Genomic DNA, 26746 nt, shown 5'->3' on the forward strand with positions numbered 1-26746 from the left:
CTTCCCAGAAAGCAATGCCAGGCTGCAGGCCCCAGGAGGGCAGACTAACAACCTGCTTAGGAGGAGTCAGCACATGGTGGAAAACATGCCACAGCACCGTGAGCCTCAAAGACACAGAGTCACAGGCCCTGGCTCAATCACGCTGCAGTGTGGGGCCCCCATGGTCCACACCCCACCCCAGTCCCCACATGGTGTTGCGGCCACACCCCTCAGACAACACCACCATGCCTTGCAAAGGGCCAACAAGCCAGCCACTTGCCCAGAATTTTAGATCCACCACCCTCCCTCTTCTTGTCTACCCCCAGCAAGCAAAGTTCTGGAATTACCCCCAAATCACTGGATTTGGGAGTGAGAAAGCTCTGTTCAAACCTAGCTCTGCTAATGACTAGTGCGCCCTGCACTCTGACAATCAGTCCTCCCATTTGTTTCAAAAAAAAAAAGGCTAACAACACCCAGACAGGTGTGCAGGTTGTGCACTGAACAAGGCACACCTAGGGAGCGAGCAGGAGACTAGGCCCTTCCCGATTCGCCTGGTCATCTGATTTCCTTTCACTCCACTGACAGTTTTATCAGCCCCAGGACTGTGTGGGTTTGAATTTTAGCTACTAATGAAGATCCCACTAATTGGCTTCCCCAGCGAAAGGAGGGGGCGGAGATGTGGAGGGAAGCATGTCACCCCTAGTCTAAAGCTGTTGCTGGAAAAGCTGGGAACAGCCCTGGCGTGTGCCCATCCGGAGCCGCATTCACAAGCTGACTCCTGTATGGCATCGCCACCTCCACCATGTGCCCAGGGAAGGTGTCCTGTCAGCTCCGCATCTCCTTGGTGCGGCAGCGGAGAGGAACACGGGGGCAGAGAAGGAGCCAGCCCTGGAGGTGAGGAGGGAAGGAGCTGGGCACCTGTCTTCCCAGCTTTGCCACCACTCAGCAGAAGCCCCCGCCCCCAAGAGGCACCCCAGTCACAAGGACAAGGAGTGGGCATGGATAAAGGGACCTTTACCAGCCCCTAAAACTACCCCACCCAGGAGCATGCCCAGAGAGGGCATTCTGTTTCCAGGAGGCGATACGGTATGGGTCACCCCAACCTGCTGGAAGTGAGGCAGGAGCGCCATCCGCCACCCCCTCTCACCACAGGGAAGTGTTGGCAACACCCAGTGATCACCCAGGGCCTTGAAAATGCCCAGCAGATACCTCGGCTTTGCTCAACGCTCCACAGCCTCTATGAGGTCAGACCCTCTCCGGAGGCCCTCGTACCCAGACAGCTCCCCCGGCCGCCAGTGTGATCACGAGCACACCCTTCTGCTCACGCACATGTCTAGGGTCACCTGCGCATGTCAGGGCACGTGCACGGCCCACACATGCTCACCACCACACACCCGTCACACATGGCCCCACCTGCTGCCCCCACCGGCATCCACACCCAGAGGGGCACGCCCGCCCTGCAGGACAGGGGTCACTGCACAGACGCCGCCCTTACCCCCCACTGCGTCTTTGCTGCTACACGCAGACGCGGTGCTGTGCCTACGCAACGCACACACCTCCCTGCACGGTCAAGACCCCCGAGGCATCACAGTGCATCTGGGGACGCCCTGAGTACCAGGTCGGCGCCTCTCCAGCTTGGGGTGCAAGGTAGTGGGGATTCCATTTGCCCAGCCTGACTCCTGTTCTGCCTTCTCATGGGGGCAGCTTCTTCCGCCCTCTCCTACGTGACCAAGTTCAGGGTGTCCTTGCTCAAGTGTTTACATTCTGTCTGGAAATATGGGCATGGGCCCAGTGACCTCAAGGCCGCTGGGCTGTGACCCATGTGGAGCTCACAAAGCAATGCCAAGGGCTGACTCTCCTCTCAGATCGGGGCCTCTCCAGTCCTGCCACTGCAGGTGTTCTGCCAAGTCCACTGGGGCAAGGGCTGGCGGCCTTTGACCCACCTCCACCTGCGGCTGAGGAGCGAAGGACAGGTCTGCGGGGCCCCAAGGCTCAGCCCTCACTGGTTAATTACTCTCTGCCCTGCCTGGCAGCTGAGCACCAGCAGCCAAATCTGCGTGCCATTATTTTCTTTCCCTGGGGATGCCAAGGTTAGTGCCATGAGAGACTCGAGGGTGGGGGAGGAGGGAGCCTGGAGCAGGGAGCGGGCAAGATGAGACTCAGCGAATTTCCTCCCTGACTGCTGGTTCCAGGCTGACTTGGGAAACCTGATCAGCTAGCACTAGCAGGGGCATGGCTAGGCCGTTCCTCTGAGCTCTAACCTGGACTTTTCCCCCGGAGCAGGATCCTGGCACCAGAGCACAGCCTGGAAGGCAGGGGAGAAATAGCGGTCAGACGCCCCTGTCTTCCCCACAAACTGCACCCGCATCAGGAGCAATGCGAGGGCTCGAGCCGGCGCCAGGCTTGCTGGGTGCCTTGGGACAGGGACCAGCCATGGACGAGACCACTCTGGAGGCCCCCCCGAGCACGCCACACGCAGGGCTCCTCCGGCCATTACCCACTCAGTCCTCAGTCACCTCGCGAGGCGGCTCTCCCCACGTCCAGAGGGGAAGCGGCGGCTCCGGAAGGGGTGACATGTCAAGGTGAGAGCTGACAATGAAGGAGCCTGACCTCAGCTGCAGACACTCGCAGCCCAGATCCACCCGCGTCCTCTACACCGCGCTGCTCCCGAGGAAGACACTGATTCTGCTGCCAGCGTATCCTGAGTCTTGGCCCACGCCCCTGGGCCAGGATCCCTCCCCTTCCCTCAGTCTGTCCCAGTCCCTGAGGAGGGAGCACTTGTCCTCCTCCCGCCCCGCCCAGGCTCAAAGCCCCTCAACCCCATGCTCTTTGGGGGACTTCACACAGGGTTGCTGCCCAGGCTGAGCGGGGGCAGGGCGCAGAGCCACCTCCGGCCACAAAGCACAGGCTGGGAAAAGGCCCCAGACTGCAGACACGTCTGGGGCACCTTCCTTTCCCCAGCCCGCTTCTCACACCTTAACTGCGTACAGGGTCCCCAACACGGGCCACAGGCTGTCCCCAGATGGGGAAACTCCAAGTCCTCTCTTTCAGGAACGCCATCCAGCCAAGGCTCAGATGCCTCCAGGCGCCGGGAATGCTTTACATCCAAGACACCCATCATCTTACAGGGCTCTCCTTCCCTAAAAAACGAGCCAGATTCTGGGCCCATAGTCCTCAGAGGGGCCCAGGGGCAGGTCATGACCTCTCCCTTGGCAGCAGGATGGAGGCTCCTGGACCTGAGTCTTCTCTCCTGAGCCCGACACCTCGGGTCCTTGTGTGGTGGCCGGCTTCAGTCCCCCACCTGCACTGCCCTCTGTGCCCTCTGTTGGGTAAGCCACGTGCCGTCATCACCCCTCTGAGTCGGTGACCTTTAAAACTGCTCCAATGATCCAGATGAGGCCTGAGTAGCCCAGATGACCCCTCTCTGCTTCTGCCCTGGCAGCCCTCCCCCAGCCTCTCAGCATGATGCCAGGGTAAACAGAAGCCTGGACGGCGGGCTGTGGGACCAGAACCTAATATCCTGTCTCCTCATTCATTCTCAGGCCTCCCCTGACCTCTGGCCTTGACTCCTCCGGCCTATATTGGATGGCTCTTCTGGCAAGGTCGGCTGAGCCTGCCTGCTCCTTCCAAACACTTCCTCTGCCCTCTGGAGCCTGGTCTTGTGTTTGAGGAGTCAGCTCTGAGTCTCTTACCAGCAGCTATGCCCCTCACAGCCCCAGCAGGGCAGATCCACGCTCCAGGCACCAAAGGGTGTGCCCAGGAGTCTGAGTGGGCTGCCTGGTCTGCCTGTAATTCTCTGGGTAGTGGCCTGAGGGCCCTGGCTGCCCTGTCCAGCAGCCAGCCATCTCAGGGGTAGGGTGAGTCACTTTGAGGACTGGAAAACCACAGCCCACATGATAATATGGGATGCACATTAACCACACAGTGCTTCCTACTTGTTAACCTACTTCCTCCTCCCCAGTGCTAACCCCACCCTGCTGCCAAAGAGCCCAGGCTTGGAAGATGAGGCTCCCCTGCCCCCATCTGCTTCCCTGCACTGTGCCCCAAGTCTGCAGCCCATGCTTGCGCAGTGGCTAATTCCGGCATCTCATCAGACAGTAATTATGGGGGAATCAGCAGCGCTGTCATCACCACAGCTCGGCACCTGTCACCACACCGCCATCCCCAGGCTGCCAGGATAGGACCGGAAGTGGAGCAGGCAGGGAACATTGGGGTGAGGGGTACCTGTTCCCTCCCTGCCTCTGCTGCCCTGGCCTCTCCAACCCTGGCTCCCACAAGATGCATAATACATGTCAAGTAGGTGGCCACTAACCACACAGTGCTCCCTGTCACCCAGAGCAGGTCCTGCATGCATATGCCACATGTCACATTTATGCATATCTATGACCAAACAGAGCAGGAAGGACATAGCAAATCAAGGCTCAGATCTTGCCTTAGCTACTTCCCATATGTGTGACCTTAAACAAGTCATTTTACTTCTCTGGACATCAGTTCCTCCAATGGCAAACTGGGGAAAATAGTGCCTACCTTGAAATGATGGAAAGAGATGTGTAAAATATGCCTGGCCCATGTGTGATCGTGTATTCACTCAACAAACAATATACACACCCACTTTATTCTGGGCGATGAGGGGATGCCAAGATAAGTGAATCACAGTTTAGCAAGGATCACATTGGGGCCACACTGAAGTGCAGGCATTTTGTTGGCTGGTATTTTGTTTTCTTTGAAGCGAATGCCTGTAAGGAGCACGGGTGCTCTTCTCCTCACACAGTCCTCACCACTCCCTTTTATTCTCATTCACTGCTTCACTCAAGTCCTGTCCCTGAAGACATTTTTGCTGCCCTCAAGAGCAGCATGCCACATGTAGAACCAGTGGAAAGATTTGATGGTGCTATGGATAAAAGTGGTGGCCAGGGAAGGGCACTGCAGGGAGGAGCTGGCTAAGGGAGGAACAGAAATGGAAGGTGACAAAGGGAGGGTGTCCCTGGAAGGGTCACAGAAGCCAAGCCCACAGGGAACTGCTACCACAAAGCTGTGCCCCTCAGGGTCAGGCTCCAGGCCCCAGCCCACAGTGCCTCCCACACCTCCAGAGGTTTCGTGCTGGGTCCTGTTGGTGGAGCCCCCACATAAGACGACCTCCCCTCCTCTCACAGCCAAGCGGTCTCTGCTGTCACAACCAAGGTCTGAAAATGAGAACTTTCTAACCCCAGCCCTCTTCCCTCACACTGCTACTCCAGGGCCCGGGAGTCCCTGAGACTCCTGGCAGGCGTAGAACCAGGAATGGGAATTTGGGAGGAACAGGGAGTTGAACCTCCAAGTCAATTTTCAGTGGCATGAGCCAGAGAGGAACCCTGTTTTCAGGGGGTGAAGAAAGTGAGGCCACAGTCCACCATTCCACAAATGGCCAAGCAGCAGAAGCTGGACTTAAGGAAGGCGTCAGGCTGAATGGAAGGAGGCAAGGTGGGGAGGAGTCTGCCATGATGGAGACTGGATTATCTGTGTGACCCTGGGCAGGCTACTTAACCTCTCGGTTCTGTCTCCACCCCAGTAAAACAGAGACAACAGCATGGAGCTCACGGGACAGTTGTGAGGATGTGACACCTGTACAGAGCTTCCCAGCATCTGCTCCTATATTATTGCCTAAACATTCAATAAATGTTGGTCGTTCATATTTTCATTACTACCAGGAATGATTTTTTTCCCCAAAATCCAGCACAGACTATGAGTCTCCTATACCTTGCCAGCCCTCCATTCCCTTCTCTCTCAGAGCCCAGAGGGAGCACTGAGGTCTCTTCCAACCGAAACCAGGAAGAGCTGACCCCACTGTGCCCACCTCCCTGGCCACCTCCGCACCCCTCAGCCACTCTAGCAACCCTCTGTGCCACCTTCTAACCCCACTGACGACAGAAGCAGGACAGGGGTGGCTGGCTTGGAAGGTACTGACTCCCTGCCTCTGGCAGTGTCCCCGAAAGGTGGATGAAAGAGAACACTCAGGCCCTCTCTCTGGTTCCCTGGCTCTAGCCCAGCCCTGGGTCTTCCCTCTGCTGTTTGGGGGAGATGGGGGGAGGCAGGTGGCGGCTTGGACAGGTCGGAGGGGGCGGGCTGCAGTCCCAGTCACTCCTGCCTCCTGGCAGCAGCAGCAGATGAGGGAGGGAGGGGAGTAGCATCGTTGCTCTTTTAGGAAAACGGTAATTTTAATTAAGAGGCAGACAAATGAGCGCTCTGCAGATTGTCTCCGAGCAAAGTTATTAAAAAGCCATCAAGGCGTCGGCAGCCACAGTGGCAAGGAGGGCTGCTTCCCCCAGCTGCCCGCCTGGATTGGGGCTGAAGCATCCTTCAGAGAGCTGGAGCAGGGCCGGAGGATGCGGGGCCTGCAGACAGCCATGGTAGGAAATGCGCAACCCTTCTCAAGAGGGGGTCAGCACCCAAACAACCCGGAGAGCGGGGGCAGAAAGGAACCAGCAATTGGGCAGCACAACACTGAGGTTCAGAGAGGGAAAGTGGCTCGTCCAAGGCCACACAGCTAGGAAATGGCAGGCCCATTCAAGTCTAATGCTGCAGGCAGCTGGTCTTGGGCACAGAAGCAGGGTGGGGGAGGCCCCGGGCTGGGGTACCTGAGGCCCTCTGATGTGGTCTCAACATTCACCCAACAATATGGCTCAGTCCCCAGAGGGCCTTGGTCTCTGCTTACTGGGCACAGACACACTAAGAGGGGTGCCCTACTATGAGAGGGGAACCATCAGGTCAGGTGACGCACTACAGGGGCAGAGCAGTTGCCAGCAGGGGGAGCAGGGGCGGATAGAGACATTCGTGGACATGGGGTCACAGGCCTGTCTGTGGGCCAGAGGGCAGGTACTCTACATTCAGCTGGCCAGACCTCGCCCCAGGCCCCACAGCAGGTGAATTCAGGCAACCCATTAACCTCTATTGGCTCACAGCTTAAGCAAAGAGAGAACCTTATCTGTCTTGGTCACTGTAGGACTCTGAGCCTAGTCCAGCACCTGGCACCGAGAAGGTGTTCAATAAATCCTTATTAAATAAATGAATGCACGAGTAAATGATGGAATAAGTGGACGGGATCATTGTTTGCAAGCACCTATAAACTAAACAAAGCTGTACTGAGATGGGGTGTGATCCCATTTTTCTCCCATTTCCCATCCTCTGGCCATTGAGGGAACGTGGGTTTCCCCCCACGAGAAGGATCCCATGCTCCTGACCCCTCTCCCCAGGCCTCTGGTCCCCTCAGTAGTGTGCGCCTGTCTCCCCGCTGCCTTCCCAGCCCCAATTCCATGGAGGTTTTGCAGCCAGCACACACATGTACATGCACACGTGCTTGCACACACACACTAACTCACATGCACACACGTGCGCACACAGACACATTCTCTGCCAGGCAAGGTGCCCTCCCCAGAGTCAGGTCTCTGCTGTCCCCTGCCCTGGCAAAGGCCTGGGCCCACCAGGGGTAGCCCCCGCCCACCCCCCCATTTCTGGCTCTCCAGGCTGGAGATGGGCATCTGGCTAAGGAACCATGGGAGGCCGGACGATGGGGGGAGGCCTCCCTCCTGGCTTACTAACCTGGAGACTTTAAACAGAGGGAACAGAGTCCTGGAGCCTTCCCTCCCGCTGCACGCTGGAGCCCTGGGTGAGGGACAGGAAAGGAGGAAAGTCGTGAATGAGCGCCTGGACAGGCCCAGAGAGGAGAGGAGCCGAGAGAGGAAGGGGCTGGGGGGGCTCCCACAGTGGGCTGGGCTGGGGGGGGGGGGGTTATTGGGGGGAGAAGGGAGCAAGGACAGCACAAGGCAGAACCTTAGCAGTTGTCCTTTTAAGGGTCCCTGGGAGCTCAGGGGCAGGCAGTATAGACACTGGACGTTGGAGAAGCCAGGACTGGGGATGGAGGGTAGGGCACAGACACCAGTGAGACAAAACGAAGACAGACAGCAAGACAAGACAGAAAACACGAGGTCCCCAGAGTGGGGTCCCCAGGACAAACAGCCAATAAGCCAGGCCTGGTTCTCCTCCCAGAAAGGGGGCAGACTCGACCGGGGTACCCCAACAAGAGCCCAAATGATAGCACCTTGGAGGACCCTCCTTTGGTAAAGCCACCCCATTCCAGAAGGTTCGTGGACTCCATGGTGCTATCATTGTTCTCCTAACCCAAAACCCCCATCTGCTCCACTCACCCCCTAACCCTGCCTCCCCCTTGCCTGCAACAGAGGAAACAGGCATCACATACCTCACAAGAACGTACACACTGGCACTGAGTCAGGAGCTGTGCCAAACTGCCCGAATCCCTGTACCCAAGGCCTGCCTCCAGGCCCACCCCACCCTCAGACCGCCAGGGCAGGACGCCCTCAGCTGTCCATCAAGGCCTCCCTCTCGCCTGGCAGGGAAGTCCTAACTATGAGCTCTCCTCACATGGCCACGCCTGGCCAGCAGGACACGCGGCAGCGAAGCCCTCCCCGCCAGAGACACTGTGGCCCCGACACCCTCTCAGTCCAGCCGCACTCAGCTGGCTCAGACCCATCCATACCCACATCACGTCTGCTGCAAGCGTTCTCAGAGCCCCCTGCCAATCTCATGGTTCCAATTTTCCCACCGATTACCCAAGACGCAGACATCCCAGAGAGAAGCAGCTGTTGTACCCAGATGTTGGGACATTGACAAGGGGAAGAAATCAAGAATATTCACTAAGGTGCCTAACCCCGGGGGTGGGGGGTGAGGGGGGTACTTCCTGGACCAGGCAGTGGGGGCTGGGGGGTCGGGCGGGGAAGGAACAGATAAGAGGGGCACAGAGTGGCAGGAGTGAAGATTCAGGGGACCTCGTTTCCTTCTCACCACCAGCTCTGAAAGGCAGTCCCAGGGTCCCAGCCCCGGAAAAGCTGAGGTGAGGACCTGAGTTTTAGAAAAACTCTAAAGAGGTTTTCTCAGGTATGCGCCTTCCTCCAGGGACAGCAGAGCCCGTTCTCATTCAACTGGACAATGAGGAAGAGGAAGACAAAGAAATTACTATTTACCAAAGGTTTAGAATTTGCCAGCAACTCTATCTGAATGGCCTCATTTAACACTGACTATCAATCCCAATTTACAGATGTGGAACCTGAGCTCAGAGAGCTGAGCAATTTACCTAAAACCAGTGAGTGAGGGTCAGGGCTGGGAGATGCTGGCCCTGGTCTGTCTGACCCCAGAGCCTGAGCTGTCTCCCCACTCTCCCTGAGCTAACCTGACTCCCAACCACCCTCCCCAGTCTTCACTGTCCCCCCTTCAGTGGCCTCTGGGAAGTTCTACTTAAAGTCTAACCTTTCCATCCCACGCTCCAGCAGAAGCATTTCCTAAGGACAATATACGGGAGAGCATTTAAGTCTTTTTCTGCCTCATCCTAGGGGTGGGAGGCAGATCAGTCTGACCTTGAGCTGCAGAAGGACCAGGGACTGGGGGAGGGGGGTGAGGGGAGGTTCAGGAAAGGGGGGTTCAGTATTCCCTGAGCTTCATCTTTAGGTAACTCTCTGGAAGGCCCTTTCTTACTCTCCCACCTCCATCACAGAAAAGACTTCAGGAGGCCCCTCAAAGGCCCTTGCAGAAATTCTCAAAGTAACCAGACTAGGGAGAGGCTAAAAAGCTGTTGGGGGCAAGGGAGTGTTATGGAGAGGTTGGCGGGCACCAATGTGAGAGTCCTAAAGGCCCTTACTTTTCCTCAGAAACTTATCTTTCTACTTAGGAGGCTGGACCAAGAAGGGTGCCTGGTCAGAGAGGAGGAGGCAGGCACTGAAGGAAGGCCCAGGAGGGCAGAGAGGCAGGGCTATGTCTGCAAAGGCTTCAGTGAGCCATGAAACGCCTTCCCAATGAGCGGGGATCCTTAATTCTTTCCCAATGAGGCAGATGCTGGTGCCTGGGGTGACACCACAGAGGCCCACTGTGTCTGCAAGTACACACACACACACACACACACACACACACACACACATTCTCCACTCCTATGCTCTGCACAAACATCTCTAGCTACGGCCTCTCCCAGGTTGTCTGGGTCTGGGGTTCCACTGTGGGGTCTCCGGGCCTGGGGGTAGCCCTGTGAGGCTCTGGGTGTGCTGGCTTGAGGATGGTTGCAGAGGTGAGGAAGGCAGCCCAGTGAAAACCAAACTCCTGCCCGGTCTTTGGAAATCCATGCCAGGACATGCAGGCAACTGGGCCAGGTGGCTGAGGATTGGGATCCAGGAAAAAGGTTGGGGGGGTGGGGAGGAAGGGGAGCACCAGCTGGAAGTGCCTCGGCAGTAGAAAACACAGACTGGATTAATCTCTGGCTGGAATGGAGTGTGGCAAAGCCAGTTCTGCTCAGGTGGAAGGCAAACTGTGAGTTTATGATTCAGATCGTAGCTGAATCGTCTTGCCTCTCCTGCAGCCATCAGTGGGGCCGAGAGGACAGCTTTAGGAAAGGTGTGCCTTTGGAGCAGGAGGGACTTGCATACATGCACGTATCCATGCGCTCTTTGAGCCAAATCTCCATTTTTCCTGGTTTAGCTGGAGCTGGGAAATAGTCTTGCCACCCATTCGCCATACATGCCATGGAGAGGAATGTAGATCTCAGGAGGGGAGGTAGGCAGAACCTGTGACAGCTGGGAGGGACCTCAGAGATTCTCTAATTCCACTTTCTTTTCATACCAGGGACATCAAAGGCCAGAGTGGGCAACTAACTGGCCCAAGGTCACACAGCAGTGGAGGAGGCAGGCATCCCAGTCTAGTGCTTGCTCTTTTCACTTGTCCACCCTGGGGATCAGTGTGACGTCCCTGTCCCCTTCTCCTCAGCAGTTCTGGACTCTCCACCACCGCCCCCTGCACTGGGCCAACCACAACATCCAGGCTGAACCAGACCGCCTCTGGCTAGCTTCAAATTATCACAAAGGTCATGCCAGCCAGTCCCTGCCCCTAGATACATTAATCTCTCATGCTCACCCCACTCACCCCAGAACTCCCCACCTTGGAGCGGCCACCCGTCACAGAAGAGGCTCTCCCTCCTATCTAACCTCCACTCCTCCCCCCACCGCGTGGGCCTGTTTCCTCTCAAGCTGTCCTGTGCAAAGATAGGGGGAGGGGGAGAACAGGTTTCCCAGCCTCCAAACCCTTCTGTTTGCCTACCCGCAGTGGGGGAGGATGAGGGCAGGGTGTCCCGGGGCAGCTGGGCCCTGAGCCCAGTGCGTGTGTGGGACCTAAGGGATGGGGTGGGGAGCAGGAGCCTGAGTTCTGGGAATTATCCTTCCAACTCATCCCCACTGAAATCCCAAATCACAGAGTTAGGAGAGGCTTTTCTCTGGCTTCAGAGACCTCCGCTCCCTCCCCAAACCTTTCTTCAGTGTTTTTAATGTCTCAGGCATCAGACTGGACATTTTCATCTATTATTTCATTTAATCTTCGTAACAATTCCATGATCAGACGTGAATCTGGCCCCTGGGACAGTCTCTCCCTAGGACGGTCACTCACCGTGATCCCTCTTACTGCACGTCCCCTGGCCTAGCCCTCCTTGGCAGTAGAGGGCAGTTTTGCTCCTGTCTTTGGAAATTTGCACTCAGTGGCCCCACATTATCATCTCCAAGCTACCGACCTTCCCCCCCACCCCTGCCTCATGTGATGGGCATTATGGATGGGGACAAAGGAACAGAGGCAGGACTGGAGGCAGGGATCCAGAGCACTGGCCTGTGCACATGCCAGGAGGCAGGGGAGGAGGCCCTGGGGCAGTCTCTGTGATCTCAGGCTGGGCTGGCCAAAGAGGGGCAGAACCAAGGGCAACCAGACCTCTCCCCCTCCCTGAAAATGTTGCGAACCCTCTCAGGGGCCATAGAGCCTCACCTTTGGTGTGGTGACAAGGCAAGACCCAGACATGCAATCATCTAGATCTTTCTCAGTGACAATCACTGAGGTCCAAGTTCCAACCCACAGAGACCCAGAGTCCAGGAGGCTGAGCAGAAGCGGGCAGGACACAGGTCAACAGGACTTACTCCAGGCTGTGGCTGGCAGCTCAAATCAGAGGTAAAATTCTTGCACCTAGCTAATCTCCTGGCATCTAGAGGGTGCCCAGGCTCTGGGAAGGGAGGAGGGAAACCCCTACCTTCCCCCCCCCACCTACTCTCAGAGGGGCTTCACCCCCCCCCCCATGGTAGCCACAGGGCAAATTTAGTGAATTCACATTCTATTTCGCTTCCCTATTTGGACCTTTTTGAGGGGGAGTGACAGGTCCCCTCCACTTAGGCTATCCCCCCCCCTCCCAATTCTGGCCCAGCAAAGCCTGAACACAAGGGCCAGACCTCCGGGCCTCAGCTTCCACTGAGAAATTCAAGCAGCAAAAGCATGGGCCAATGGGCAAGGGGAGCCGGAATGGTGGGTGGGACTCTGGTCCCAGTGGGTGGCACTCTCCCCCTTCAAGCAGGCACCATTAATATATGCAAAGCATATGCAAATCACCCAGAAGAGAGACACAACATGGTCGGAATGTCAGAAGAGACCTTGGAGATGATCCAGCACACGCCCCTCATTTCACAGGTGAGGAGAGAGGCCCGCACTGGGAAGGGACTCGCTCAAGGTCATGTGGATATCTGGGAACTGAGGAAGTGTCGGAAAGAGGTTTCTTTACCCAGTCCCGTGCTCTGTCCACGACAGTTCTGTCTTTCATAGGGGGGTATACAAGATGGCAAAGGGGGCACGGGGCTCGCATGGGGCTCCAAGAAGGTCTATCAGAAATGGGGGAGGCAGCAGGGGGGGAGATGGTGTCAAGAGGCTCCTTGGAACCCTTCCCTCCTGCCTCTGAGCCTTGAGACAGTGTGGTGGGCGCGAGGGGACAGTGGGCAAGGATGGCGGTGAGGCCTGGGGAGTGGGAGACCAGAGCGGAGGGGCCAAGAGGCTGGAGGGCTTTGGTTTCCGGTTTCCAGCAGTCAAGCAGCAGTAAAAGGCAGCAGGGTAATAGCATGTCTGAAGCCCAATGTCAGGGCAAGGTGCCCACTGTGCTGCGGGGAGGGGGTGGCGCCCTCACCACACACATGCACGTCCCTAAGTGCTCAGCAGCCCCTCCACCCAGACTCGGATAACTGTGGCAACTGACAGACCATAATAGTGAACCTAGGCCCATCCCTTCCATGCTGTGGCTGCCTCCGCCCGCCCCCCCTCTCCACCCCCCCCCAACTTGGCTTCTCAACCTTCCAGACAGTCCTAGAAAGCAGGACCAGTACTGCGGAAAGGATGACAGACAGTTGGGGGTGGGGGCATTAGACAGAAAGGGGGAGACTAAGAGCAGAGGGCGGCGACAGGGGATGAGAAAGCACGTGAAGGGTGGAGCAGGAGATGGGGCAGAGAAGGGGGAGACCAGGAGGGGAAAGTCGGGGAAACTGAGGGACAGGGACTGTGGAGCACTGGAGCAGAGGGAAGAGCTCCCAGTCTCCAAAACAGAAGGACAAGCTGAGCCTGGATACAGGGGACAGGAGCCCCGATATGGAGGCCCAAGGTTGCCTGGCAGAAGTTGGGGACCATGCTCTTGTCCCTCTGTCCCCTCTCCGTCCCCTCCACTGGGAAATCAGTCCTCCCTCCTCTGCCTGCCTCCTCCCTCTCTCGCCTCCCTCCCTCCCTCCCTGGGGCAGGCAAGGCAGGCAAGCGCAGCTTCCCAGCCAAATCCAAAGCCTTCATCTCAGCTTTTCAGAGCTAGGAATGAAAGAAGGGGAAGGAGTACAGCCCTCAAACCCGCTGACGGCCAGATTTTTATTATCTTTGCTCCAATGGGCCCTAGGAAGCCAAAAAGGAATTCTTCAAAGAGCATCTGAGTGGCTCATTGAAGCCTGCACCTGCACCAGCCCACCCATGGCAGGCAGACAGGGTTTGGGGGACCCGAGCTGTCCCCCACCTTCCACCAAGCCCAAAGATCAGATATGAGGCTGCCAAGAGCCTGATCCTCAGCTCCCTGTGCCTAGGCAGGGGCCTCTCTGTCAGGAGCCAGGCACAAGGGCCAGACCCAAGCCTGCTGGGCCTCTGAGGCAGTTTTTGTCCCTCTCTGGGCCTCGAGGACACAAGCAAGGAAGAAAAGAGATCTTAGCCAGGGCTTCGAGAAGATAAGTGCTTGCTTGGGATTCCTCGAAAGAGAACTCTGTCTCCATTGCAAGCCCTAGATCCTCCCCAGATCTCGCTGCCTGCCCACACCCTCAGTGCACTCAACTGTCTCCCCACTCTCCCTCTCAGGACCCCTCCCAGCCGAGCTGGCCTCCATTCCTGAGCCTCAAGGACCACTACTGGGAACGTGAGACACCACAAACTGCTCTTTCTGGACCCCCAAATGGGCTCCCTTGCTTCAACTCCTCAGCCCCATCTCCCTCTTTTCCCCAAGACCTAATCTGGGGTGAGGGTAGGGCCAAAGCAGAACTGGTGCTTCAAAGAGCCCAGCCCCCTGTCTCCTAAGCTTGGGTATTGTCAGAGAATGCCAAGGTTGGCACAGGACAGACAGCAGCCAAGCCCCCCCACCCCCCATCACACCCCAGCTCTGACCACACAGTTGAGATCAATGCCCGCAGCCAAAGGAGGAATCAATGGTTCTAATTAAACCCTTTTTCCAGGGTGGGGGCCTGGCCAGAGTGAGAGAACGCACGCCGCAGGCTCAGCATCCCAGGACCCAGCCCTGTACCTGGACATCTTTAGGGAACCTGGAGCCCCACAGGAATCAAGCTTTGAAGACCCTTGGACCGCTACAGGAGACAGAGGCAGGCAGAGGGCCGAGGCAGAAGCCTGGGGAGGATCTAGGCCTCCAGAGGGCTCGTTCCCAGGGCCCCTTCCACTAGGAGGGGCCCCCAGCCTCCCCCAGCGCTGCCTGAGGACCAGGGTTGCTTCTTCCAGATTCCCAGAGCCCAGACGGTGGGAAGAACATGGGGACCAGCATCTCCATCCCAGCCCTGAGGGTCATCGCAAAGAACCAGCCATCATGGTAGGGGAGGAAGGAACAGGGAGGGCTGGGGGGGGGCGGAAGTTCCTGGACAAAGACCCTCTTGTCCCCAAGGCAGGGTGGCAGGAAGCCAGGGCAAAGCCTTTGCACTCACTGCCAATGGTGCCTGGGTGCCAGGCAGTCTGGGTGGAGGGGGGTTCTCAATCTTGGAACCCACTCGCCTGTGTCCAGGGCGCCCATCTCTAGCCCTGGCTTTTCCACGCACCACCCACTGGCTAAGTCTCTGCCTGGCCACTCGCAGCTTGCACGGGTCTTCCTTCCTGTGTGAATGCCAGGTCCTGACTCCCACCCACAGTGGCTCCAGCACCAACCAGAACCCGCAAAAGCCTGCACTGAAACCATAACTGACCCCACATACATACACACAACCATGCCAGAAATCGCCACCATCACAGCTGCCACCAACTGATGACAAACCTCACGTTTTCCCAGTGGCAGTCCCCATCAAATGCATCATCATATTTTCAAGACCAGCAGAAGAGAATGGGAAGAGAATGAGAGAAACTGAGGCACAGAGTTAGACAGCAAAGCAGTTGGCTCAAGGTCACCCAGACTCCGATATCCAGTAGGAAAGAAGGTATCCTGCTCCCCGCAAGGTGCTCGGATCCTAACCTAAGTCCAGGAACACTCAGACCCTGAAACCTGGAAGTCTGCTTAGCTACCCCCCATTCCTAGCCCTCATCCATTGCCCCTTCCCCCCAAACAACAGCAGCTCCAACATCTTCTGAAAGGTTTCAGCTCAAGGGGGGACCCTCTTTCTTTAAAGTTGGGGGTTGCAGGACCTCCTGGTCCCACAGTATCTGGGAGAGGGAATGACAGCCCAGGATTCCCTCCGGTTCCAGCTCACCTGGCTCCCCTCGGCCCCCAGGATCCCTCGGTCCAGCCTCCTCCCTGGGAGATCGGGCGCGGCCCTCCGCGGTCCTCTCCCACCAGGCCAGGGCAAAGCGCCGGAGGCACTGCCAGGGCTGCATGGGGAGGCGTGGGGCGGGGGGGCTCGCACTAGCAGCGGCACACGCCCCGCCGGGCCCTGCCAGCCGAGCTTCGGAGGCACCCGGCCGGCCCCCTCTGCTTCCACCAGCATCCTGCTGCCCCCACCGACAGGACTAGGAGCTGGCCCGGGAGCTTCTGACGTAGCAGGGGGGTGCGTGGGAGGGGAGGGGGGGCCAAGCCGCGTCCCCTCCCCGGCCCCGCCCTCTGAACCTCGGTCGCCGGCGGCCCCTACCTCCTCACACACCCTGGATGCTCTCCCCAGCCGGGGGCGCCCTCCCTTGCCCTCTGGCCTCAGCAGGAGGAGGGCTTAAGATTAAATAGCCCCTCCCCCAGCCCCGCCTTCTCCGGGGCCCCTCGCTACCCACCCGCAAAGCGGGGAGCAGGTCCCCAGTTTCTAAACTGCTGCCTAGGCTCCGAGGTCTCCTGGGCTGGGGCCTCGAGGGGAAGCAAGACTGGGGGTGGGGGGGTGAAGCCGAGAATACAGGCTTGTATCCTGGCAACACAGCCAACCCCAGATGCACTCACCCCCTGCCTTCCCAGGGGGGCTGGTGCAAAGGGCCTACCGCCACCCCCCGAGTGCATGCACCCCATTCTGGGACCCGGGGGAGAGAGAGCACTTTGACGCGCCTCCCCCAACACACACTTCTCCATTCCCTCCTGCTCCCCTGCGTCCTCTTCCTCCACCTTGCATGGACCACTCCCCTCCCCCCCCAGCATCCATCCCCGGCCTCTTCTCCGCCCCCCTCCCCCTCGCACCGACCCCTTTAAATGGGAGCCCCTCGGGCCCCTTCCCCCGCGCGTCGCGAAGGTCTCCCCACCCGGTGTCCAGCCGCGCCCCCCAGACCCCTCTCCGGCGCCAGCACTCTTGCCGCCCGGGCCCCTCCCCCGGCCCGGCGCCCCGCGGCCGCGGCCCCCCGCACACCTGCGCCGGGCGCATCCCTCGCCCGCCGGCCGCCGCCTCCCGGCCCGGCCGCCGCCCCCGCCCCCGGCCGAGGGGAAAACACACAAAGAAAACAGAAATACCTTCCACTTAAGCATGGAGGCACATTAGGGAGGAGAGAGACAGGGACATGCCTTGGGACGGAGCGTTCCCCATCGGGCGGGGGCGCGGGGGGCGGGGGCCCCGGGCCGGCCTGCCTGGCGCTCGCCCTCTCGCCGCCTCGCGGGCTCCTCGCTCGGCCCCAGCCCCGGGGCGCGGTGCCGGGCGGGCGGGCCGGGGGCGCGGGCCCCGCCGGGGTGGACCAGCTGGGAGGGCGCCGGCGGCCGGGCGTGTGGGTGCGCGCGCGCGCGGGCGTGTCACCGAGTGTGCGAGAGCGAGAGTGAGTGTGTATGTGTGAGTGTGTCTGAGCGCGCGCGCGGGCCGGCGCGGGTGTGTCACTGCGGGCGGGAGCGCGCGCGGCGCGGGCACGCGCGTGTGGCCGAACGTACAAAGGGCCGCCCGGGGTGGCGGGGAGCGGGGGAGGGGGGCCCTGCGCCTCCTCGCGCCCTCCGGCAGCCTGGCGGGGGCCCGCGGCGCGCGGCCGGGCCGGGGTACGGGCGCGCTCGGCTCCCTCGCCGCTCCACCTGCTACTCCCACCCGAGCAAGCCCCGCGCCGCGCAGGAGGAAAACACACAAGGCCCGCCGCCGGCCTTGGAGAGGGGGTGCGCCGCGAGGGTGGGGGGCTTCTGGAGCCCAGGGCTGGAACAGCATTCGGGGAGGGGCGCGGGCGGGAGGCTAGGCGGGGCGGCGAGACTCGGGAGCCCCTCCTCAGCCAAGGTGACCTCCGAAAGTCGCAGCCGCCGGTGGCCGGAGAGAGCGGACCCTCTTCTGTCTCAGCCCAAGGCGCCCTCCCCCCTCTCTTTGTAAAGGCCTCAACTGCGGGGACCCAGTCCCCCGGAGCCCCCTGCCGGGCTGTCTCCTTGCCCCCGGCTCGGGGTGCGGCCCCTCCTGCAGGAGACTGCTGGAACTGCAGCGACCCGAGCTAGGCTGCTCATCAGCTAAGTGGGACCCCAAAAGAGGGTGCTCCAACTACTCCTTCTCGCTCCTCGCTTGGGGACGCCATCCTCACTGCACAGCAGCGTGCGGAGCGCCGGCTCTGCCCAGCCCACCCCGGCCTTACTCCCACCTCCTCCAAGTCCCACCTTGACCTACCTGTTGGTTCCACAGACTTCTCCAGCTTGGAGGAGCTGGAGCAAGGAGCACCTTGCCTCCTCCTGTTCTGGTTGTTCCCTACCCATCTCCATCGAGCCCTCTGTCCTGTTCCTTCTTTGCCAAGCTCCTCTTGGGGAGGAGAAGGTGGGCTGACTCGCTTGCCCCTTTTCTTTACTCCTAGCATTCTCAGAGCCAGCTTAAATGAGCAAGAAAGTGGCACAGGACATCTCTTCACTATAGGCCACCAGGCAGAGTGGCAGGCCGACAGAGAGGCGAGGCAGGAGAGAAGACCCCACCCCAACTGGCCCTAATGACAAACCGGTTTCCCCACTTCCTGGTCTACCCAGTTGCAGCCTTAATCTAGGCTCTCCCACTTACCTGCCCGCCCCCAGGCCAGCCCCTGAACCAGCCACATGCCTGGCTAGGGGTAAGGTCCCAGATGCCCTCTTGGTGACTAATCTCCAGTTGCTGTAGTTTGGATGGCAAGGTCAGGGCAAGAAGAGGAGGGGGCCCTTCCCTGCTGTAGCTGGACAGCCAAGGAGGGCAGCCAAGAGCCGAGCATCAGACACACCGTCTGGGCACACGATCCCAGCAGTCGGCACCCTGACTTCTCCCCTCCTGGGCCAGCTGCCTCTCCCGCTGCCAGCTGGACAGTGCCCATCTTTTGGCCTCTGAGCGTGCAGTTGGCTCTCATCCAGCTCCCTGCCTGGCCGCCTGCCCAAGATGGGCCTGGGAGGCATCAGGCCTTGTGTAGGGGAGGGGCCAGCGACAGGAGGGGTGACTTCCCCCCTAGATGCACGGACACCACCTCCCAAGCCCCAAGGTTGGTAACACAACTCCTACTGCTCTTCCTCTTGACCCCCTCAACTAGCTAGGACTCTGCCCCTCACTTCCCCATCCGCACCCCTACTCCATCCCCTGTGAGTCAAGATCTTGCCTCCCCCAGCGTGCTCACCTAAGGAGAAGGGACTCAGCAAGCTCCTTGCCCAGCTTCTCTCCTTTAGCCAGCTCCACCGCCCTACAGCAGTGGGCATTTTCAGCTCCATTTCAGATAAAGGAGTGGGGCTTGGGAGGTGCAGCACTTTCCCGACCTAAAAGTAGCAATTCCAACCCAGATCCTCCTGACACCATGGCCCCCACCTCTTCCATCACCACCACTCTCCCCTAACCCTCTGCTGCACACGGGGACCCACCGCTGCACAACCTCATGACCGCAGCCGATGGAGGAGAGGAATGTGGCTGAGGGTTAAGAGACAGCTCTGAAGTTTAAGGGACTGGGCATTATCCCCTGGATGGAAATTGGAAAGATGTTTGTCTTGTCACGTGGAGGTTTGTCTGTTCTTGACTAGATGCCAAGAAGCACATTGGCTCAGAGATTGGGGTGGGGGTGGGTCCAGGGGGTCCGTGAATCAGCTCCCAGAGATCAGGAATGGCTCCAAAGGTGTTAGCAGGACACTGCATGGCTCTTTCCCCACGCTGATGTGACCGACGGTGTCATGTGAGACTCCTGCAAAGGGTTTAAATTAGTTTTGGGTAATAATTTCCCTCAACACTTCTGAGCCTCTTCAGAGCTATAAGCTCCTTTGACCTCCTCCTCCCCTCAACTACTCCATCCAGACCTACCCAACCCAGGACAGCTGTGCCCCTCCCTCCCCCACCACCCCCACCCTTCCTGGGGTGAGAAGGGCCTGGCTTCTGAGCAAGAACAGGCTCCAAGGCCCCAAGTTGAGCCAGAGGCAGATGGCCTGGCACCACTGCCCCTCATTGACCCCACCTGATCCTCTGCCCCACCCCTGGGGAAGGTAGGTGCCCCTCCCATCAGATCTCAAAGGCAGAGGCTCCTGGAATAGGGAGGAAGCTGGGCAAGGCATCTGCACAGATCCAGGCGAGAGCAGCACAGGTATTTCTCCAGATGAGAGAGGAGAATTATGCCTGTAAACTGGCCCAGTGCCCGGGCACAACCAGTGTGCCAGCTGCTTCTACCTGAGATTCCTCAGGAGCCACCCCACCCCCACTCTCATTCCTCAACAGGTAACTTCCCTCTGGCCCTCCTCCCCTGCATCTCTGGAGTGCTCTAGGTTGGGAAGGGGCAGCCGGCCCGTGTGAGGGATTGCAACAGCAGATTGAATCACCCGCCTTGCCCTTCTCAAACACTGTCCCCCCAGACCTGTTCCTGGGACCCTGCAAGAGGGGGGTCTTCGGGGAGCACCCTAGAGGTGAGACTCCTCAACCTCACTTCTCCTTCCCTAGTGTGGGACAAACATCTGGGCAGGAAGGTGGAAGGGCTGGGAGGGGAACTGGGCCTCCAGGGAAGGCACAGGAAAGGGTAATGTGGAAGTCAAAGCAAATGCGCTGAACTGCTCACTCTGCCACCTTGGGGCCTCCCACCCCAGAACCTTGAGAAACATCCTACCGGCAAGGTTACAGTCTGGCCAGAGTACCCTTAGGACCATCCAAAATCTAAGGGTGACCCGAAGTCTGCAATAAGGCGCTGGGATCTGGCCCTGTCATGGGACCAGAGTCTCTAGACACAGTGGCCGGTATTTGGGGCAGAAGTGGACATGGGTGGGGGTGTCCTCTCCAGGGCCTGCATCTTCTGACCACAGCTGAGTCGCCAAGCACCCCTACAAGTCTCTTTAGAGCCTCTTCTCCATTGCCCCTCCCGCCTTGTGGGAGAGAAGTGGAAGGTATTAAGTTTCAAAAGACCCTCCCTGTCTCCCAGCCGACTCCCCCCCACCTTGTTATTGTAATGAATGCTAAGGCTGCTTAATAATTGATGCCTCATTAGCACATCAAACCCACTTTCTGAAGAACGGGAGGGGCTGTGAAGGCGGGGTTCTCTGGGGTCCTGACTTGTAGCCAGCTCCTTCCAAAGAAACTCAAAAACTAGAAGGCCCCGGTGGCGGGTGGCCAGGCATGCATTTCCCTGTCAGATGCCAAGCTGGGGTTCCACTGGACTGGGAGCTCCATTAGGTAGGCTTTGAGTTGCCCCTTTAACTAGCCCCTCCCCACCCCCCCACCCCGCCCCTCATGGCAGGGCAATGGTTCTTTTTGTTTTTTTAAAGATTTATTTATTTATTTACACAAGCACTGGGTACAGTCAGAAGCGCGGGAGGGTGAGAGAATTCACCAGAGCCAGAGCGGGGAGCAGAACAGGCAGAAGGACCGAAGTACACTGCTGAGGGGAGCAGCGGGCGGCAGGAGACGTCTGCGTGCCATGTGGGACCCACGCCCGGTGGCCGGGGATCAAACCGGCGCTGCAGAGGCTGCGGGCAGCTTCGCAACCCAGCGCCACCGGGGAGGCCCTGCCTCCCCAGAATTGACCACCTCAACCCATTCCTCCCACCACCCAGAGCAGTAATTTTTAAACTAAACAATCAGAATCCCCTTTTAGGGCTTGTTAAAACAGGGATTGCCGGACCCCAATCTCAAAATTTCTGATTCAATAAATTGGCCCAGGGGCCTGAGAATTTGCATTTCTAATAAGTTTCCAAGTGAGGCTGAGCTGTGGGGTAAGGACTGTCTTCCCTTCCCTCTCTCAGCTTGGGCACTAACGTGGCTCAGCTAGCAGGTTGCTGCTGGCCTGGCACACAGGGAGTGTCCAGGAGAACTCTGCGGCATGGATGAACGTGCCTCTCCTTACCTTTCTTCAAATTGCCACAGGCCAGATCCTGCCACCACAGTGCCCTGGTGCCTCTCTTCTCCCCAGACCTTGAGCTTTGTTACTAGGGTCAGATGAAACCAGAAAGAGATCTCCTTACCCTCCACAGTGAACTGTGCCATGGTCTGTGCTGCTGATGCCAGTCTGTGTCCTCTCCTGGGACACAGGAGAGGAGAGTCCTTGTCCAGCCATCTACCTCACTGTGGGGTGACCTCCCAGGGGCTAAGCAGGGAGAGGAGCTTGTGAGTACAGTCCATGAAGGTGCAGGCAGCTCCCTATCTCCTTCCTGCCCACTCAGTCCCCAAAATTGTCTAGGTGAGTGAGCTGTAGCCAGTGGTCTAGAGGAAGGCACTGGAGGGTGGGGGCACAGAGAGAGGTGCAGGTGGGAGAGAGTGGGGCCAGAATGACGAGACAGAGAGGAGGGAAGACAGAAGTGGGCCAAAGAGAAGATAACAGGTAGAGAAAAAAAAATCAGCAAGCAACTATAAACCAGAGACACATTACAGGGGGTGGGGAAGGGAGCAGGATCAAAACAAGAGGGGGTGGGAATTGTATGGGGACTATAACCAAGATGAAAATGCATACATTGTGCAAAAATGAAAAATGATGTAAAAATACATATAAAATTTAAAAATAATAGTATAATAATAATAAACAACAGAAGAGGAGAGCGGGGACATGGGAGGGATGAAAGGAGGTGAGAGGCCCAGGAAAGGAAAAAGAAAGAGAGAAGAAAGATGAGGACAGCAACCAAAGCAGGAAGGGAAGGAAAACGATCTGGGTCTATTTTTTGAGAGGACATATTGTCAGTCTCTGGGGCCCAGGTGGACCACAAGCTCAAACTCCTGCAGAACCACATGCAGCTTGGCTTTGAGGCTCTAGAGTCTACCAGCTGATCCATATGCCTTGGTGGAAAAGGGAAAGACACCCCCTCCAGCCAGGAGCCTTCCTGGGCCTGCCAACCAGCCATCTAAGCCAGTGGTGGGCAGTGGGGGAATGGAGCAGGCATCACTCTCATCTATTTACCCATGCTAGCCCCTGGTAACCATCTCCAGCCTCCCAAGCTCACAGCACTCACCTGTTTAGTAGTGAAAGTGTGCAGAACCCTCATGCATTGCTGGTGGGAATGTAAAATGTAAACTGGTTCGGCAGCTATGGAAAAAATTTAGCAATCCCTCAGAAAGTTAAAGATAGAGTTACCATAAAACCTAAGAGTCCAAATGTCCTCCAGTGAATGAATGACAAACAATTTGTGATACATCCATACAGTGGAATACTATTCACCCATTAAAGAAGAATAAAATACTAATCCATGCTTCAACATGGCTGAACCATGACAAAATGCTAAATAAAAGAAATTAGACAAGAGTTCACATATATTATGATTCCATCAAAACGAAATATTCAGAATAGACAAACCCACAGAGATTCTCTGGGGGAGAGGAAAGGGGAAGCAATGCTTATGGGGTTGAAATGTTTTGGAACTAGACAGAGGTGGTACTTGCACAACATGGTAAATTCACCGAATACCTCTGAGTTATTCACTTTATGATGGTTAAGTTGTTATGGGAATTTCACCTCAAAAAACAAAAGTAGTAATGAAAGTAAGAGTTCCCAGGGAGTTCATTAAGTTGACCCATTTCAAAGTCTACCTTCTTTGGAAATGGAAACTTGTGCCCACATGAGTCATGGCCTTTGCAATACCCTGGGGCAACTAGTATCCACTCCAAGGACTCAGAAGATGCTCAAAGGACCCCAAGATGCTGTTTGCTGAACCCAAGCTACATCCCCATGGCCTCCTCCTCTGCCTCCCAAGGGAGCCCCCCACCCCAAGGGAGCCTCCCTTGCAGGTTCCTGATGCCTGAGATCAGTATCCCCTCAGTGAGCATAGAGCATCTTGCCATCTGCCCCAGCAGCAGGCTCACCCTCCCTGATCCTCTTGCTCCAAATATAGCTTGTAAAAATCCTCTGGTTTTCTTTACCACAGTTTATTTTAATTTTAATCACCCCTTAAGTGGGCCCCCTGCTCTTTGGAATCTCACACTACCTGTGCCCCCTCCCCGCCCTCCCCCACACCAATTCTCTCTCCATTTGCTGGGCCCAGCTGACTTCTCTGGGTACAGGCAGGGAAAGGAGGAGCCCCAGAATGAATAAAGCACATTTGCTGTCCCCCCTTCTCTAAAGCCCCACTAGATCCTTCTACTCAAAGACCCTCAGTGACTACTCCCTATGGCAGGGGAATGTGTGTTTGTGTGTTTTGGGGACCCTAAACCCTTTGCAGTTCTGACAAAAGCTTTGAACTTCTCCCTAGACAAATGAATATAAATTCCCATCCACAAGAAATCTGTAAGCCTCCCTGACTTCCAGAACCCACCCAAGAACCCCTAGGGCAGGGTTACTCAAAGTGTGGTCCATGGACCAGTGCTGTTCCCAACAAGATGAGTACAGAAATGTAAAGTAAGCATTGAGAAACCTTGATGGCACTTGGACATTGCCACAACATCCAAGTGCATGATCACTTGCCATATTTTACTAAAATAACACGGAGGGCCTCCCCTGGTGGCCCAGTGGTTGAGCGCTGGGCTGCGAAGCTGCCTGCAGCCTCTGCAGCACTGGTTCAATACCTGGCCACTGGCGAGGGTCCCACATGGCGCGCAGACCTCTCCTATCGCGTCTGCTGCTCCCCTCAGTAGTGTATTTCGTCAGTCTGCCTGTTCCCTGCCCTGACTCTGGTGAATTCTTTCACCCTCCCATGCTTCTGACTATACCCAGTGCTTGTATAAATAAATAAATAAATCTTTAAAATAAATAAATAAATAAAATAATATGGATTCACAATCAACTGGAAAGTTTAAAAAAAAAAAAAAAGCGGAGGAGGGTCTTTCACCAGAGAGTTTGAGAAGCACTGCCCTAAGGAGCCATTCACCACAAGGGAGAAAGACGACCTATTTAATTAATGCCTTGGCCTGTCATTCAAGATCCTCCATGGTCCTGTCTGCCAATCTTGCCAGCCTTATTTCTGGCTACCTCCTGAAACCCCAAACACACAAACACACACACACCATGTACCTATTCGATGTCTTTGCTCATACTGTTCCCCACCAGAGTGGTGTCCTTTCCTTCTTGTGCACCTGTGGACACATGACACCCACTTCCAGGACCAGCTCAAATTCCACTTCCTCAAAAAAGCCTTCCCTAACCCCACCCCTGCCCTCCTTGCACTCATGAACACACACACACAAGCACTTCTAGCTGAAATGCCTTCTCCCCTGGGCTTTCATAACACCCACTTAGCTTAATTTGTGGCCATCGGTCTCTTGGGAGGCAGAACTTCCATCCTCGTGCTCCCCTCTGCACCCTCCAACTGATCAGGGTCTCTACACCATTCCCTGCCCCTGCCCTGGCTTTACCCTTCTAGGAAGGTATTTGCAGGACTGAAAAAAAAAAAAAAAGTTATTGTATTTTTCAATAGAAAAATTTATTTGCATGTGACATGAAATCAAAAAAGTACAAAAGGTAGTATACTGAAAAGGCTATTACCCCACCTGTGCCTCCACCCCCAGTCCCCCAGGTCCAACCCCAGAAGTAAACACCATCACCAGGTTCTTTGGGTTTTGTTTTTGTTTTTAAAGATTTGTTTATCTATGCACACAAGAGCTGGGATGCAGGCCAGAGGTGGGGGCGGGGGGGAGGGGTGAGAGGATTCACCAGAGACAGAGTGGGGAGCAGAACAGGCAGATCTACTGAAATACACTGCTGAGGGGAACAGCAGGCAAGTCAACAGAGGTCCTCTGCGCCATGTGGGTAGCTCCCTGGCTGGCCTGGGAATTGAACTCGTGCTGCAGTGGCTGGTAATAGCTTGATAGCATTGTTTTTAACCCCTGAGCTACCAGAGAAGCCCCAATTTCTTTGGTTTTTCAGGTCTTAACCTGTGTGCTCATTTCCTCTATGTTCTCTTAGGCAAACCATAGCATACGAGACACACTCAGCAATATAAACCAGAGCCCGCACTGCATCAGTGGGCAGCAAAGCGTCCTGCCAAAGGGTTTGAGGCGTATCCGGCACAGGAGCTATGCTGATGGTTACTTTATTTGACACAGGAGCATCTCTGTGGAGTTAAGGGTATGCACATTATAGGTGTTTTAAATATGAACCATTATTTCTGGGTTTACCTTCATTCATAGATCCATTGCAAACAATATTTTCCAATTCGGTCACATTTTTCTAGTTGAGTGTCACCTGGAGAAACTGAGGCAGAGACAGGCCTCTGTAGAACCAGAAGTTGGGCAAGGAAGCTGAAAGCAGGAGAAAGCCCAGCTATGTCAGAGTTAAAAAAAATGCCCCGCAGACCCTGCCCACCTTGCGAAGCAGAGGGAAAGATGAAAGGCAGGAAGGTTTAGACTGAAAAAGGAAAAAACTAAAATAACCATCGCCTGGTGTGTGAACAAGAAGACAAGTCAGTGAACAACCAAGAAGCACCCTGCCAGCAAGAGAAATGGAGGTTAGCTCCAGGTGTGAACTTCCTGCCAGTGCCAGAGGGATAATGACAGCCTGGCACCAGGGCAGGACTGGGGTGACTCCCGGCTCAGGGATCATTAAGCCAGGATTAAGGGTGGCGGCCTACCCAGACCTGCTGGGAGGCAGAGGGCTGGAGCAGATGACCGCATAAGCCGCTGCTGGGGGCCCACCCTACCGCAGTGGAAGCCTGGGCACTGGATTAAGAAGGCAGAGCAATCCCACGATCAAGAGGAGGACCAGCAATGATTATGAGTGTCCATTTTGCTGACAAGTAATCTGAAACCTAGAGAAGTTAACAAACTTGCCCTCAGCCTCACCCATGAACCAGGATTTGACCCCAGGGCTACAACCTCAAATCCAAGGAGATGGCCTCCTCCACCCAGCCTTCTGGGAGAGGAAATTCCCAGGATAGGACCCAGGTCTCCCTCCTTGGTTCCTCCAACTTCTCCAGTCCTGGGCATCCCCCTCTTCCAGGCTCCCTCCTCACCAGCAGCCCAAGCACACTGCC

General features: G+C 56.9%; 1 protein-coding gene across 1 annotated transcript in view; it reads right to left on the reverse strand.

The window, feature by feature from the left end:
- The window catches only part of SRCIN1 (SRC kinase signaling inhibitor 1), a 64867-nt gene extending 46486 nt beyond the window's left edge, over positions 1 to 18381 (reverse strand). The window contains 1 exon segment of the mRNA XM_054688706.1: positions 18060 to 18381. Within this exon segment, the coding sequence (XP_054544681.1) occupies positions 18060 to 18243 (184 nt within the window). The 5' untranslated portion in view covers positions 18244 to 18381.
- Between the last annotated feature and the right edge of the window lie 8365 nt (positions 18382 to 26746).

Source organism: Talpa occidentalis, unplaced genomic scaffold (genome assembly GCF_014898055.3).
Source record: "Talpa occidentalis isolate TD23 unplaced genomic scaffold, MPIMG_talOcc4v2.1 talOcc4.7, whole genome shotgun sequence".
Classification (NCBI taxonomy): Eukaryota; Metazoa; Chordata; class Mammalia; order Eulipotyphla; family Talpidae; genus Talpa; species Talpa occidentalis.